This window comes from Rhopalosiphum maidis, chromosome 2, assembly GCF_003676215.2.
Source record: "Rhopalosiphum maidis isolate BTI-1 chromosome 2, ASM367621v3, whole genome shotgun sequence".
In the NCBI taxonomy this organism is placed as follows: Eukaryota; Metazoa; Arthropoda; class Insecta; order Hemiptera; family Aphididae; genus Rhopalosiphum; species Rhopalosiphum maidis.
In genome coordinates this window covers 14,704,214-14,718,362 of record NC_040878.1, presented here as the reverse complement: position 1 = coordinate 14,718,362, position 14,149 = coordinate 14,704,214, and the positions used below count along the sequence as shown (strand labels likewise).

The following is a 14,149-nucleotide window of genomic DNA, read 5'->3' as shown; positions in this document are numbered from 1 at the left end:
CACATCATATTGGTTTCATAACGCTTCTTATAGAACATTTTTCCACTTAACATAACTATTATTCTGTTGAAAGTAGTGATTTGAAGTTAGATCACTTACCTTTTCATAAATGTAATCAAAATATTAATTATAGCATATGGATCTACAAATTTTGGTTAAAAGAACTTCAACATAATTTTTAAGGAATACATATAATATATTTATAAATATTATAATTAAGTAAAATCAATCTTATTATTGAATTATTTCATTTTAATAAAAATATTACAAATTATTTTTTACAAAGACTTTAAATTAATTCCAATAATGTTAACACAAATGTGGTATAGAATATATATTAACATAAATAGCAAAATAAAATTGTTAGAATTTATTTGTCTTTCTTCAATGTGCTAGGTATTGAATACACACAAGGTTTTGGAAACCATCCTCGTTGCCGAGTACCATCGGAAGCATTTTTATGACCATACATCCAATATCTGACACAAAAAATGTCAACTGTTAAATTATGTTAAAATATATTAACAAAATGTCTTACTTTCGAAATCTGGTGACTTGAACAATCTCACCAACATTCAATGGCATCCGTGTTTCGTCAGTCCATGGTATTTGACAACAAACACACATACCAAACATTAATGGAAACCATCTGCCATTGTATTCTTTAATTACTACCATAGGTTGTTTCCACGACTCTTTAATTAATTTTTGTTCTAACTGCTCAATCTTTAAAAATATACAATTTAATAAAATATTACTTAGTTAATATGTTATTCTATTCAAGATACAACAATGAATTTTACCTATAAATTATAATAATAGCCAATAAGTAATCTTTAGGAGTAACAACAAGTATTAATTTAATATTAACTCAAAAAGTGTCATTGCTTATGTATTATAATATATATATAACACATTTACAAATAGGTAGTATTATATTTTTTTTTCATCACAGAAAGAAAAGTTTGCACAAATAAAAAATATTTGAAAACATAATGTGCAGCAGTTATGGCATCAAATTATTTTTTATTTTTTTTATATTTATATAACCACACAAACAGTAGCATGTTAAATGACTATTAAATATAATATTTTATAGATTAAATTAAAAAATAACTAAACAAAAATATTTTAATGATCTAATAAAAATGTATCTATAGTTAATATTTTTAATACTCAGTTAAGTATCACAAGAAATAAACAATAAACAAACACGTAGTATATAAACATTTTAAATTAAAATAAATTACCATTTTTCTGTGCACAAAATTTAGAAAACTGTACCCAGGCAAATAATTTTTTTTAAACATGAATACTTTTTGAAATAATGAGTGTTGATAAAAGAATCATTCTGTATATATAAATATAGAGGACTCTATCTTTTTACTTACTGTTAAATCATATTCACCACACTCATCTCGTACTGCCCAATGAATACCATCATCTTTGGAAAAAAACTAAAGAAAAAAACAAGCAATGAAAAGAACAATCAGCATTTTTTTGTATACAGTGAAACCTAACTTAACCTTTGTGGATACCTCTCACAACAGACATAATAATATAGAGAATTGGCAAATTATAGGTATTCTAATGTATTGAGACATATCTAAACAGACACAGATAGTAATATTTTTCCGGTCTCCCCAATACCTTAAAACAAATAACAATCTAAGTTTAAACTCAAATATAATGACATACATTTGTATATACTAATATACTATGCAACAATAGTGTTTCAGTCTGTTGCTTTTGTAGAACGCATTTACAATAGTGTTGATTATCCACACTACAAAATGTTTGTACAAATTTATTTTTAGTTTAATTTAATTCAGTTTTATCATTTGTTATATTCATTTTATCATGTACATATTATAAAATGAGAAATTATTTTATTAGATAATATGGCTTCTTTAATGTATCATATTATAGGTACGTTATTCACACAGTAAATTAGTTTTTCTAGTTCTTAATGATTATTTGATTATTTGTACCCCCCTTAGTACCAATTAGAGTAGAAAATCAACACTCAAGACACGTGTCAAGGAACAAATGATATATGATACAATATTCTCATATTGCTGATAATATTAACGTTAATTGTAAATATATTTATAACTATGTATGTATATTAATTATTTTAAGTAAAGAAATATGAATATATTTAATAATATTTACCATCAGTTTTTTTCATAAAAATACAATATTTTTATTCAATGGATACAAAATGTGAGTTTCAAAAAATAAATACTAACACTCATCTAAAACAGACACCTGTCTATAACAGACAAATCTGATGATCTCGTGACTATCCATTAAAATATAATATAGGTTTCACTGTATAACCAAACCAAAAATAAAAATTAAATTAAATTAAATTAAGATTTCATGATAAAATTATAGATGCCCAAAATTAGTTAATTTTAGTAAGTATAACTACATTTTTATAACAAATTCACTTACTGCTTTAATATTATTTAATTTTCCTAAATTATATGGATATATAAATGGTGGCAAATTCCGATCTTGTTCACGTCTTGATATTGCTTTTCCTACAATCCAGTCTTCAATATTCGTACAATTTTTTAGTACATATTTCATCTATTAAATTAATATATTATTTATGTAGTTTTAACAATTCATTACATTTTACACGTATAAACAAAGTAATACAATATGTAATTTCTAAACAAGTTATATTAAGTAAATAGGTATTTATTTAAATAATTACTTATGCACTAACTTGTATAAATAACAGTAAACTGAGAGTGAGAATTAAACATATAGCTAATCCAAACGCTGTAAGCCATAAAAGGGTTAACTTTAATGGAAAAAAAACCAATACCCGATGTCCATACTGACTGTTTAAGTATGCAATAAAAAATATATAAAATCGATTTTAATTAAATTCATTATTAATTTTAAAAACTAAACTTACTTACGCGAGTACAAGCAGAAGGGTCCTGAGTAATAATGTGGATGATTGAATAGCTGCTACTATGGATACAAAAATAAATATCACAAAAGATGGATGATTTGCATGACCTACACAAGTGTTTAACCATGGACAATGGTGATCCATTTTTAACACACAACGGTTACCTAAATTAATGATTTTAAAACATATTAAACAGATAAATATGACATTTAAAAATGTTTTAGATTAATACACTTATGGCAATGATGAACACGGGGTGCCTTATACCCATCACATATTGTGCAAAACTGCAAATACTGTTGGTCCTTTTCAAATTCCTATAAAACAAAAATCAAATTCAGTTATTTGTGTAATAGAAAATATTTTAAATATATAATACCGGTTTCCATTTGAGTGGGAGAAATCCTGGACCAACAATAACACATTTCAAATAACATGAAAAACTAATAACGAATAATGTCAGTAAAAGTGCATTATTGAGAAATCCGCCCAATGAACCAAAACATGGCCACCACATTTCCGTAAAATATAACGTTGTCAGTGTTACAAATTTGTAAATTACTGAAATAACAAAAATAAAAAATTACATTCATACTTAAACAAATTTTAAAAAACTTACTAATTGACAAAATTGGTCCCCAATGGAGAAATCTTGTTAAAGATGATTGACGTACGGAAGGCATTTTGGGTAAGTCGATACACAACAACTTTCCATTAATTTAATATAATGTTCATAGCAGAAAAGTAGAAATAAATAATTAAAGAAACCTTTAAAGTTTAGATATAAGTTCAAACGAATGTATCTATTTGTATTCAAATATTAAAATTTAAAATAAAAATAATATAGTTTTCATCATAGACTATAATCATTTATCAATGATAATATAGTTTGTGTTAACACTGTTAACAGCATAACAGACAACAGTTAGTATATGTATATACTACAATATACAAATATACTATATTATATTGTTGATCGTAGCATGCATGAAATGTATTTAATTTATTCTGTGATTCATCAAGATATATACCTTAAGTACATATATTTTAATTCATGGATCGTAGCTGCTATATATATACATAGCAGCTACGATCCACATATATATACGTATATGTTTAGTCGTGGCTAGTACCTTGAGCAATGCCGTTAAGATTTGGCGCCGAAGTCAAAATTAAAAATATTCACCCCTTATTATATTTATCATTTATTATGGTATTTCGTACAATTAGATAAAAAAGAAAAATGATGAAGCGTCTCGTGCGTTCCCCTTAAAAATAATAGTAGGGGTACGCTAAAATTTCTAAAAAATTAGTTGGGGTACTCCATTCCTCTTAAAGTCTACTAAGTCGAGCACTGAGTATTAGTATTACTTACTAATAAAAAACTTAAAAAATGTAGGATAATAAACCGTTACTCGCTAAGGATCATATTTAAATAAAAATTTAAATCCCACCTCTGTATCTTACATACATAGTACCTACAATTTGTAGATAATTATTATTACTGCTACAAATAATATAATACAAAATACAGGACACCAATATACTGTAATAATAATGTAATATATAACTGTTTCATTGACAAACACATTTATAGAAAGCATAAAAAAAATCATGTTTGATTTATATTTTAATAGTATAACACTTTTAATAATATTATTTTCTTTATTAACTTTAATTACACAATTTTAATGTTTATATATTCTATGAGCAGATAAATTGTTTTTACTTTTAGTTTGATAACTAAAACTCTTAAACCAGAGTAGTGGAAATCAAATTTATAAAATTATCCTTAACTATCCCACTAATCAGTGAATAATATGTATTTGCTACAATAAAGAATTAGCTCGATATTGAATCTATCATTTAGAAATGTGCTTTACTTTAGATTACAACATTTATAATATGTAGGTTGGCTGTTAAACATTGTTGTGTTATTATTAGTGTTATATAATTATTTTCAAGTTTAAACATGAACAATATTTTTTTCGACTAATAGAAATTTACAGTGAAGACAACAATTATCTAATGTTTTAAAATTAAAAGAACAAATTTTATAAATGATTTGGTAAACATAGACACTAAGTATAAGTAAAATAAATGGTAGTAGCAGTAGAAATAAAATATTTTACACTTTTTGTTTTTAAAATAAACTTAATATAACTGTAAATGCACAACATTTCACAACATGTCAAATACAATTAATTCTAAAAAGAATATTTTTTAAATTATATACAATGTTTCAAATTATAAAAGCCATACAGTGTATGTATAATGGTATATATGTACTTGCATTATAATCAATGAAAAAACATTATATTTAATATATAAATTTGTATAAAAAAATAACTAATTGAAAATCTAAACATAAGTAATTCGATAACATAAAAATAAATTTAATAATTTTGGTATATAAAATAATTGAATGAAAAATAAGAACCGGTTAATTACATATCAATCAGTTGTACTTAATATTTGAGATAAATTTTCTCTTGTCAATTATCAATACTGAACAAATTTCCTGAACTCATATCTTGAGGAATTATTCCCAAGTCAAATTCCTGAATTTCATCCTTAATTATAAATAAAAAAAACATTAACTTTTATGATTAACATTTGAAATGATTAATGTCAAACAAACCTCTCCTTGAAAATATTTCTCCACTATATTGAATGACATCTCATAAATCTTTTGAGAAGAATGATTTTGCAGTGATTCCAGGTGATCTAATCCATTTGCCTCTTCAATTAACATACAAATCTTGCCTCTAGTGCAGTCAGATTTCTTTAATGCATAAAATACTATTGTTAGAATATGTGTCAAAATGTAATAAAGCAATTGTATTATACTTCCAATAGTTGATTAAGACCTTCCAATATGATCTCTACCATTCTATCATCTGAAGAGATTAATAAAGCACAATAAGGTTCCAATACTCCAATATCAATTAGATGAGATTTTTGATCATCAGAACCACCACTAAATAGATTGTTTATGGCCCAAGCAGCTTCTTTTTGTACTTTGATATTTCCCTATAACATTAATGTTTTTTCAAAACCTATTTAATCATAATTCTTAGTAATAAATTTACACGTAGAGCTCTAATCAAAACTGGCAATAGATTATGATCAATAGCTGCTTGAATTTGTTCTACACTACCAGCCATCACATTTGACAACAACCAAGCAGCATCCTTCACAACAGGAATACATCTATTATTTAATAGATTATGAAGGTATTTAAGTATACCATGATCCAACGCATGTTTTGTCTACATAAATTTCATAGATTAAATAATTAAAATAAAAAATTGTATAAAATAAAACAATAACTTACTTGCATATCATTACCAGAAACAATATTACCAACTACTCGTAGTGCAGGTATAAGAATAGCAGTGTCATCAACTTCTAAATATTTTAAAATTGCTTTCAATGCACCAGCCTCAATAATTACTTGAATTTTTTCATTGCTCCCATCAGTCAAGTACGATAAAGCCCAGCAAGCATTAGCTAACACGTACAAATATATACATTATTATTATTATACCATTAGTATTATTTCAATAGTAACTTACAAATAACTTGAGAATCGTTATGACTTAACATTCTAACCAACAACGGTATAGATGGAAGTAAATAATTAAAATTTGGAGGAGGAGTTTTGCTGCGACAAAGATTTGATAGCGTCCATACTATGTTCTGTTGTGCAGTTACTTGTTCAGTTGTTTCTAATAAACTGTTTAAAATTGGTACAATACCATTAGATAATACAATATCCCTAAGTTGGGGTCCATCACCCGCAATATTTCCTAAAGCCCAAACAGCTTGTTCCATCACACGAATATCAGGTGATTTAAGCAAATTAATAAGTAAAGGAACTGCACCCTCATTAACTATAGAAATAGTGTTTGCTGATGATCCTGATGCTACATTTGTCAATATCCACGAACATTCATACTGGAAATCAGTGCTGTAAAAAATTCATACTTGTAAAAACATAAACAATTTATGAATATCCATTAACCATCATACTTATTGTTATATTTTGGTGTTAAGAAATCCATCAACATTGGTAAAATACCAGCTTTAATAAAGTCATCAATTGGAGCACATTTCCTTGAACTTAACATCTTACGAGCATATTTTAAGCAATTTAATTTCTTAGCTGATGATGAATGACTTTTTAAACCTTAACACAATATTTGTATAATAAGTTAAAATTATTAGCAAAAAAAAAAAAAATTTAACCAATAAGATATTGAAAAAAAGAAATTAAATTCACCTTCTTTGATATCATCAATTGTCAATTCAACATCAGGTTCAGGTTTTAATTCCAATTCATCATTATGGGCGTCTAACATAATATTTCTATGTTTTTTGAGTTGTTCATCACGTAAGGTTTTCCGCAACTCAATAGTTACATCATTGCGTTTACGACGTAAATCCTAGTAAACAACATAAATTATTAAATTATTAACATGTTTAAACTTCTATACATTATCTAAATTTTAATTGTTGTATAGGGCTCCGTCCGTTAATATATATATACATAAATAAATAAATAAATTATAATTAATATTTTAATTTATAAAACAGAAATAACTATTTGATTATATATATATATATATATATATATGTTATTTTTAAATCAAATCAAATATAAAAAAAATTTCTAATGAAGATTATCATATAATCTAAATAAATATAGATGAATTCATTAGGTATACTTTAAGTTATCTCTTTCAGCTATGGCAGTCAAATTTGGTATAAATTATACACTTGAATAACAATATTATTATTACATAATAATATATAATACTTTTACCTCATAGTACTTATTTCTATCCTGGTATACATCAAAACTACGACTATTGAGAATGGTTTTTTTCACAGGCATTCTTAATTTTGACAATTCCAAATTTTGAACCTACAAAAAAAATGTATTCAATAAACGTTGGTAATAAAAGAGGAGAGTAATATATGAATATACATTATTATATTAAATAAAAAATACAATAATTAAACTATGATATTACTATGATAATATTATGAAATCTTAAAAATTAATTGTAATTTATCATATAATATAGTATAGCGTCAGTCAGACAACTTCAAATCATCTAAAGTCTAAATTGGAAAATTATAAATGATTAATTAAATGTAAACTAAAAACTTATTTGTGATTAACTAAATTTTAATTATTCAGCAAAATTGTTTATTATACAGGAAAAAACTCCAACTCCTACAAAATTCTAGGTTTTTAAGCTCCAAATTCTAGTTATTTCAACATGTCAATATACTTAAGATTTTATATAACATTGATAGCAATTTGTAAAAATGTTAAAAATCATTTTCAATTTTTTGATTTAGTATATGCATATATTCAAACTAGTCTATCTACCAAGTGGTTTTAATATTTTACAAACTTCAATTTTACCTCTATTAATAATTAATCTAATAATTTAGAAAATAATTTTCTTACCAGTGGTGGATTCAGAGGATGGGAGGAAGGCTCCCCTTTGACAGTTATAATATGTATAAGGCTTAAAACTAAATCCTAAATATTGTATTTACAAAATGTAATGCAATGTTTGAATATAAATACATAATATGAAAAATTTTACTCCCCATCCTTAAAAAATATTACAGTACCTAGCTACTAGCCCGTACGCCGTAGGTAGTCGTAGTTTATCTACTAAAACTTCTTCATGGTATTAAGCTAACAGTAATTGAAATTGTTTTTATTTTTATTTTTCAACGTTAATATAATAATATCTATCGACATGATAAATTATATTATTTTAGAATGTTATGCATAATTTATAAAGTTATAACTAAAATAGGAAATACGCTCCCGCTCACCAATTAATACTAACAATGAATAACCATAATGTACCAGTATTATTTATAACAGTAGAGAAGAAATGTTTTAATTAAAATTTTAAACACATAAAAAGGAAATGGTAAATCAGAAAAAATACTTACTCTTTTGTTAAAATACGTTTCCTGGTATTTTGGTGGTTATTTATAGGAATAAGTTTAAAAACGGACAGCTATTATCAATATGAACATTACATAAAACTACAGTTATTATACAATCAGTATTATTCCAAATTTTCTAAAGTAATAATTTAATTATTTTGAGAGCAGACCAGCAGACACGACTACAAGAGTGAAGAAATCGAATTCAATTAACTGTACAATACTACAATGTTATGTCTTGTTGATTGTTGGTCGAAGTATCGAATAAGGTATTAAGATCACAGCAGAGAAGTCGTCGGTCACTGCCCAGTGCCACTTATCAGACCGTATAATATTATTATATAATAATATGTTCATTATTTTATTAATGACCGAAAATTCCCGATCGTTTTAGTTATTATGAACGAAAAATACAATAGTATGCCATAACTCCCAATTCCCATAACCATTATAGACTACTTGTACATTATATTTGTCTGTCGGTGGCTGGCACGAACTAAGAGATGGTATATCTTGATTCGTGGTGGCTGGTCAGCCGTTGTCCGTGGACAACCCAATCTATTTATAAATTGTTGATATCGTTGAAGTTGATTAGTCTCAAGTTCTTATTTCTTTATAATAATTTATAAATGTATTAATGATATTATTACTTATTAGTATTATAGTTTTAAAAGTTGACAAATGGTCCATCAACCCGTAACTTGTAAGACACAGCTAGGCAATTAGACAGTATTGATAGTAACTAGTAATAATATATTATAGCCTATTATATTGTTTCTTAAACTGTGTTCCGCGGAGATCACTTCAGGGTTCCGTAAAGCTTAAGTAATTTTTTCAAAATTTTAAAGAAAATGGAGAAAAGTGGTGAAAAAAAGTTTGCATTATAAAAAAAAAATATTTGTTTATTAAATAATAATGTAAGCCGTATGGAATATCCTATCAGATAGCTATCTCTAATTTTAGTGCAGTTCAAAAGATGAATATCCTCAATTGTCATAAAAGGCTGTGTTGGGACTTTTACCATTTGCAACCACTTATATATGTAAAATGGGGTTCTCCACCTATGTATCGACAAAAACAAAATACCGCAACAGACTTGATGCCGAACCTAATATTATAATACAACTTTCATCAATAAAGCCCAATATTAGGAATATTTGTAAAAATAAAAAGCAATTTCACTTATCCCATTAAAATGTATATTTAGTTTAATTAAAGTAATTATTATTAGTATTATTATATATATACAATTATTATTATTTTGATTTTTATTTTAACATGTTTTTTGAATTAAATACCTTTAACACAATAATATTATATGATGATAATTTATTTGCAAAAAAATCCTAAAAAAAAGAAGGGGTTCCACGGATAAAACAAGTCTAAGAAACGCTGGCCTGTAGTTACGTTATGTGAATCGCGGACAAAAAGTTCGGGGACAAAAAGTACAAACTATTTTATATAATTCATATTAGTTTTAAAAATTAAAAAATATTTGTACACATTATTATAATTTATATTATATTTTCGTATAACTATAAACTCACAAAAATATAATGGAAATCCACTATAATTAGGTATATTATTATGTATATCAAATCATATGTATAAAAAATAATACTTGATAGTTAAAATTAAATTAATATTATAAAAAAATTTAGTTACAATTTTACAAATAATTTGTTTATAATGTTATTCCTAAGATATCGTGTGATTGCATGTTAATATTTTTAAATACATGTATCTAGTATCTACGTACGTATTAAAATGAATAGTAAATTATGTAATTACTAATTATAAATGAAAATAAGAAAATAGAAAAAAATATATATTAATATAATATGTGTATAATCTGTATGATATATGTCTACAAACATTTTAAAATTTTTAAATTTTTAAAATAAATATTAATTATATAGAATATTTTGTATTTGCGGACTTGTCGGATTATAAAAACTGAATCCAGACTTTTTGATTGATTATACTACGTTATGTATCACAGTACCACAGAACAAATATTTTTAAATTTTAGTTAAGGGATCAAGGGGGACAGGAGGGCCATAGACCCGAATATCAAACAATAGTGGGCCCCTAGCCTAACGAACGGTACGTTTTAGATTCTGAACGGAGAGATGAATATATTGATTTTACAATGATATGTGTTTTTTTTTTTTTTTGTGTCTATCATCACGTTTCAGAGTAGTAATAATGCTTCGATTTTTGACTTCTGCCCCTCTTTGAATAGGAAAATTCATCTAGTTGGTACTTTGGGGGGGGGGGGGGTTAAAAGTAATTTCCAGTAATTTTCAAAAGCGTCGGGAAAAATCCTGAAAAATAACGGAAAAACGGGAATTTTTACGCATAACCACTTTTCGACAAAATCGATTTTTAGATTTTGCTGTAACTCAAAAACGAATCATTGTAAATACTTGAAATTATCACCAAATGTTTATATTATAATTATCTATTTACGATTAAATTTTCAAAATATTTTGACCTTTTTTAAGCTACTTATATAAACAATTAAAATTCTCGACTTTTCTAAGTTTTTTTTCTTAAAGTGCCGATAAAAAAAATTTGGATATCAAATAATCTTTAAAATTTAATACAAGGTTTATTATAAATTGTATTTATTGTAGAAAAAAAAATCAAAAATCGTTAGTCACAATTTTTGTTTATAAGCATTTAAAGTTCAAATGTTTACAAAATATATCAAAATCGCGAAAATTTTCAAAGAATTTCGAAGTTGAAAATTCATAAAAATTTTGTGATTTATACTTAAGGTTCAAAAATCCAATACAACGTTATCCTTAAGTTTTCCTTTAAGTAACCGTATAAAAAAATTCCAGCGTCAATATAGAAAACATTTTATAAGCGTATGAAATTTAATTTTTCACGGAATCACGTAAAATAACGATATATTACAATTTAAATGTAGGTAATAACTAATAATATAATATATTAATATATCCAACTAATTATCATTGACTGACAAATCATCTCCGTTCAGAATCGTTTTTCGTATACAATGATACCCGTCATTGCATTCAAATTTAACACATCCATTATAGTGACCAGTGATCTACTCTCCATCTCTATTCCGATCTCTACTATACAGCAGAGCGATACCCACTTTTTTTTTTATTAAATCAGAAATATTTGAATATAATAATAAATAATAATAGTATATTTCGAATTTTTGTATATCAAAAGAAACATGTACAATTATTTATACAAATAACATTTTTATTTTTGTATTTAAAAAAGTAAAAAATAAATTTATAAATAACATTTTTTTGTCTGTAATATTTTTATTTCTGGGTCACCAATATTTTAATTATGGTTATGGGCCCCTAAAATTGTTTGGCCCCAGGCCCAAAATTATCTTAATCCTGGTTTGTAAATGATATACCTTTTATTATGGCCGAAAAACGATTCTTAGTGGAGACTTCAGACTGTAATTATATTATTAAGTATATTAGATAAATCATGTTATTTTTTTTTATATTGCTATTTAGTAATATAGTAGGTTGAACTAGTTTTTGCTTAAATCATTACATTTTAAAATATAATAATATACATACAACTGTACCTATGTACTTACGAGTTATGGCTAATGCTTTTGAACAATGAACTATAAAACAAAATAATGAATACCTAGGTATGGTTTTCATATATTTTTTCTTATATTTCTTCATATATTTATTTCATATTTTTACAATAAGACGAATTTTACAATTTTACAATTTACAAATAGGCACAAAATATACAATATACAATAATAAATTAAATAATGTACTAATGTTGATAAATAGTTAAAGAAAAAATAAAGGTTATTAAAAGATGTTTTATGGTAGCCGTAGTTTTAGACTTGGATAAATTGGTGAGATAATATAATTATAGCCAATTTTAAAACGAAGTGCTCTTTCTATTGAGTGGAAGTTTTTGAATGGGTTTATTATCCAGGTAGTCTATCCAGAATTTTTTTAGAGGTAGGAGCGTAGGACACACACTGTCTAAAATTGTATAAAACATATTGTAGTATGTGTTTATGTATAAAAATAAGTATAAATTTTTAAAACAACAACTAGTAAACACGGCCAACGAGGGGGGGCATGGCCCCAGTGGCAATGCCACTGACTAAAGTACTACCTAGGTAATAGGTATAAGGAATCATTTTATCTATTGACTATTCTGTAGGATTGAACTGATGGTTTAACAATAGATATAAGATTTTAAATCTTGTGTAGTGTGTAACTTTGATTTATTTTTTTTTGTTTATATGAATTTGTCAGCTTAGTTTTTCATCAAAGTGTAGCCCTATAACCAGAGCTGTGCCGTTAAGATTTGGTGCCCAAGGCAAAATTAAAAAAATTAAAAATATTCGACCCCTATTTTATTTATCATTATGCCTCCACGGCACGGCTCTGCCTATAATCTATATAACTATATAAGTATTGTATTTCATTAAATCGTTTATTTCGTTCTATATATATATATTATTGTTAGTGTAAATATTTTTGTTTTTCTTTTGGTCGAATTTAGTGTGTGTTGTCTAAATTTCTATTTTGAGAATATAATATATTTATATATGCTATACTAGCTGAATAACCTAACGGCTTCGCTCGTGTTAAATAATCGATTCTTATTATAGTCTAGAAATGTAATTTATAATATTTTTATAATTGAAATAACAAATAAAATTAAATTAAAAATAATAAGTTGTACTCTCATATTACCTTGTAAAAAAAAAATCGTTAAATTATTTAAAAAACCGTAACTTTTAAATACAAACCCCCCTCCTTCTCCTCAGACAAAAAAATGAAAAATCGGGTGACGTGGTGACACTCAGGAGGGTATTTGGAACAACTCCGTGGAAAAAGTTAAATAGTGAAGTCACAAAATTGAAACAAAAAAAGGCCTGTTCTTCTTTTTGATATAAAAGGATAATAATAATAATATAATCATTCATACAACGCTATCTGTCGGCAGCAATTATAAATAAAATTTTAGTCTGTGAAAATTCCTATAGCATTGCCTACATAGGTATATTCTATTATAGGACATCAATAATCACTAATCATTAATCAATGACATTAATATATTACCAATACTTATAGTCATAACACATTTTTAAAGTATATGAATATCTACTCCTTTTAAGCCAAATATAGGCATTTTAAATTTCTGATTTTTTTTTTATAAATTTTGCTTGGTTAAAAACCTTGA

The 14,149-nt window shown here is 25.6% G+C and overlaps 2 protein-coding genes across 2 annotated transcripts; both read right to left on the bottom strand.

The window, feature by feature from the left end:
• Nucleotides 1-272: 272 nt before the first annotated feature.
• Nucleotides 273-3,786, bottom strand: LOC113553551 (palmitoyltransferase ZDHHC6-like). The gene is made up of 9 exons (XM_026956924.1): nt 3,555-3,786; nt 3,315-3,496; nt 3,168-3,252; nt 2,940-3,099; nt 2,741-2,858; nt 2,461-2,598; nt 1,392-1,457; nt 539-726; nt 273-479 (listed from the first exon to the last, which is right to left on the bottom strand). Exons 1-9 carry the CDS (start codon nt 3,616-3,618, stop codon nt 371-373), a joined length of 1,110 nt encoding a protein of 369 aa, XP_026812725.1. The 5' UTR covers nt 3,619-3,786; the 3' UTR covers nt 273-370.
• A 1,530-nt stretch (nt 3,787-5,316) lies between these two features.
• On the bottom strand, nt 5,317-9,208 carry LOC113553963 (importin subunit alpha-1-like). The gene is made up of 10 exons (XM_026957571.1): nt 8,924-9,208; nt 7,764-7,865; nt 7,221-7,383; nt 6,971-7,127; nt 6,514-6,908; nt 6,273-6,448; nt 6,028-6,207; nt 5,786-5,968; nt 5,577-5,720; nt 5,317-5,508 (listed from the first exon to the last, which is right to left on the bottom strand). The coding sequence occupies exons 2-10, from the start codon at nt 7,833-7,835 to the stop codon at nt 5,431-5,433; spliced, it is 1,548 nt and encodes a 515-aa protein (XP_026813372.1). The 5' UTR covers nt 7,836-7,865; nt 8,924-9,208; the 3' UTR covers nt 5,317-5,430.
• Nucleotides 9,209-14,149: the final 4,941 nt, after the last annotated feature.

What these genes read in the sequence shown, in the direction of transcription:
- LOC113553551 (XM_026956924.1), bottom strand. Translation starts at nt 3,618, where the DNA reads ATGCCTTCCGTACGTCAATCATCTTTAACAAGATTTCTCCATTGGGGA. An exon ending in AATTAAATAATATTAAAGCA is followed by an intron (nt 1,458 to 2,460) that starts GTAAGTGAATTT and finishes TTTTTTCTTTAG; the next exon opens with TTTTTTTCCAAAGATGATGG. An exon ending in GTGGTGAATATGATTTAACA is followed by an intron (nt 727 to 1,391) that starts GTAAGTAAAAAG and finishes ATATTTTTAAAG; the next exon opens with ATTGAGCAGTTAGAACAAAA.
- LOC113553963 (XM_026957571.1), bottom strand. Translation starts at nt 7,835, where the DNA reads ATGCCTGTGAAAAAAACCATTCTCAATAGTCGTAGTTTTGATGTATAC. An exon ending in ATAGAAATAAGTACTATGAG is followed by an intron (nt 7,384 to 7,763) that starts GTAAAAGTATTA and finishes GTTGTTTACTAG; the next exon opens with GATTTACGTCGTAAACGCAA. An exon ending in TTTTGATTAGAGCTCTACGT is followed by an intron (nt 5,969 to 6,027) that starts GTAAATTTATTA and finishes TTAATGTTATAG; the next exon opens with GGAAATATCAAAGTACAAAA.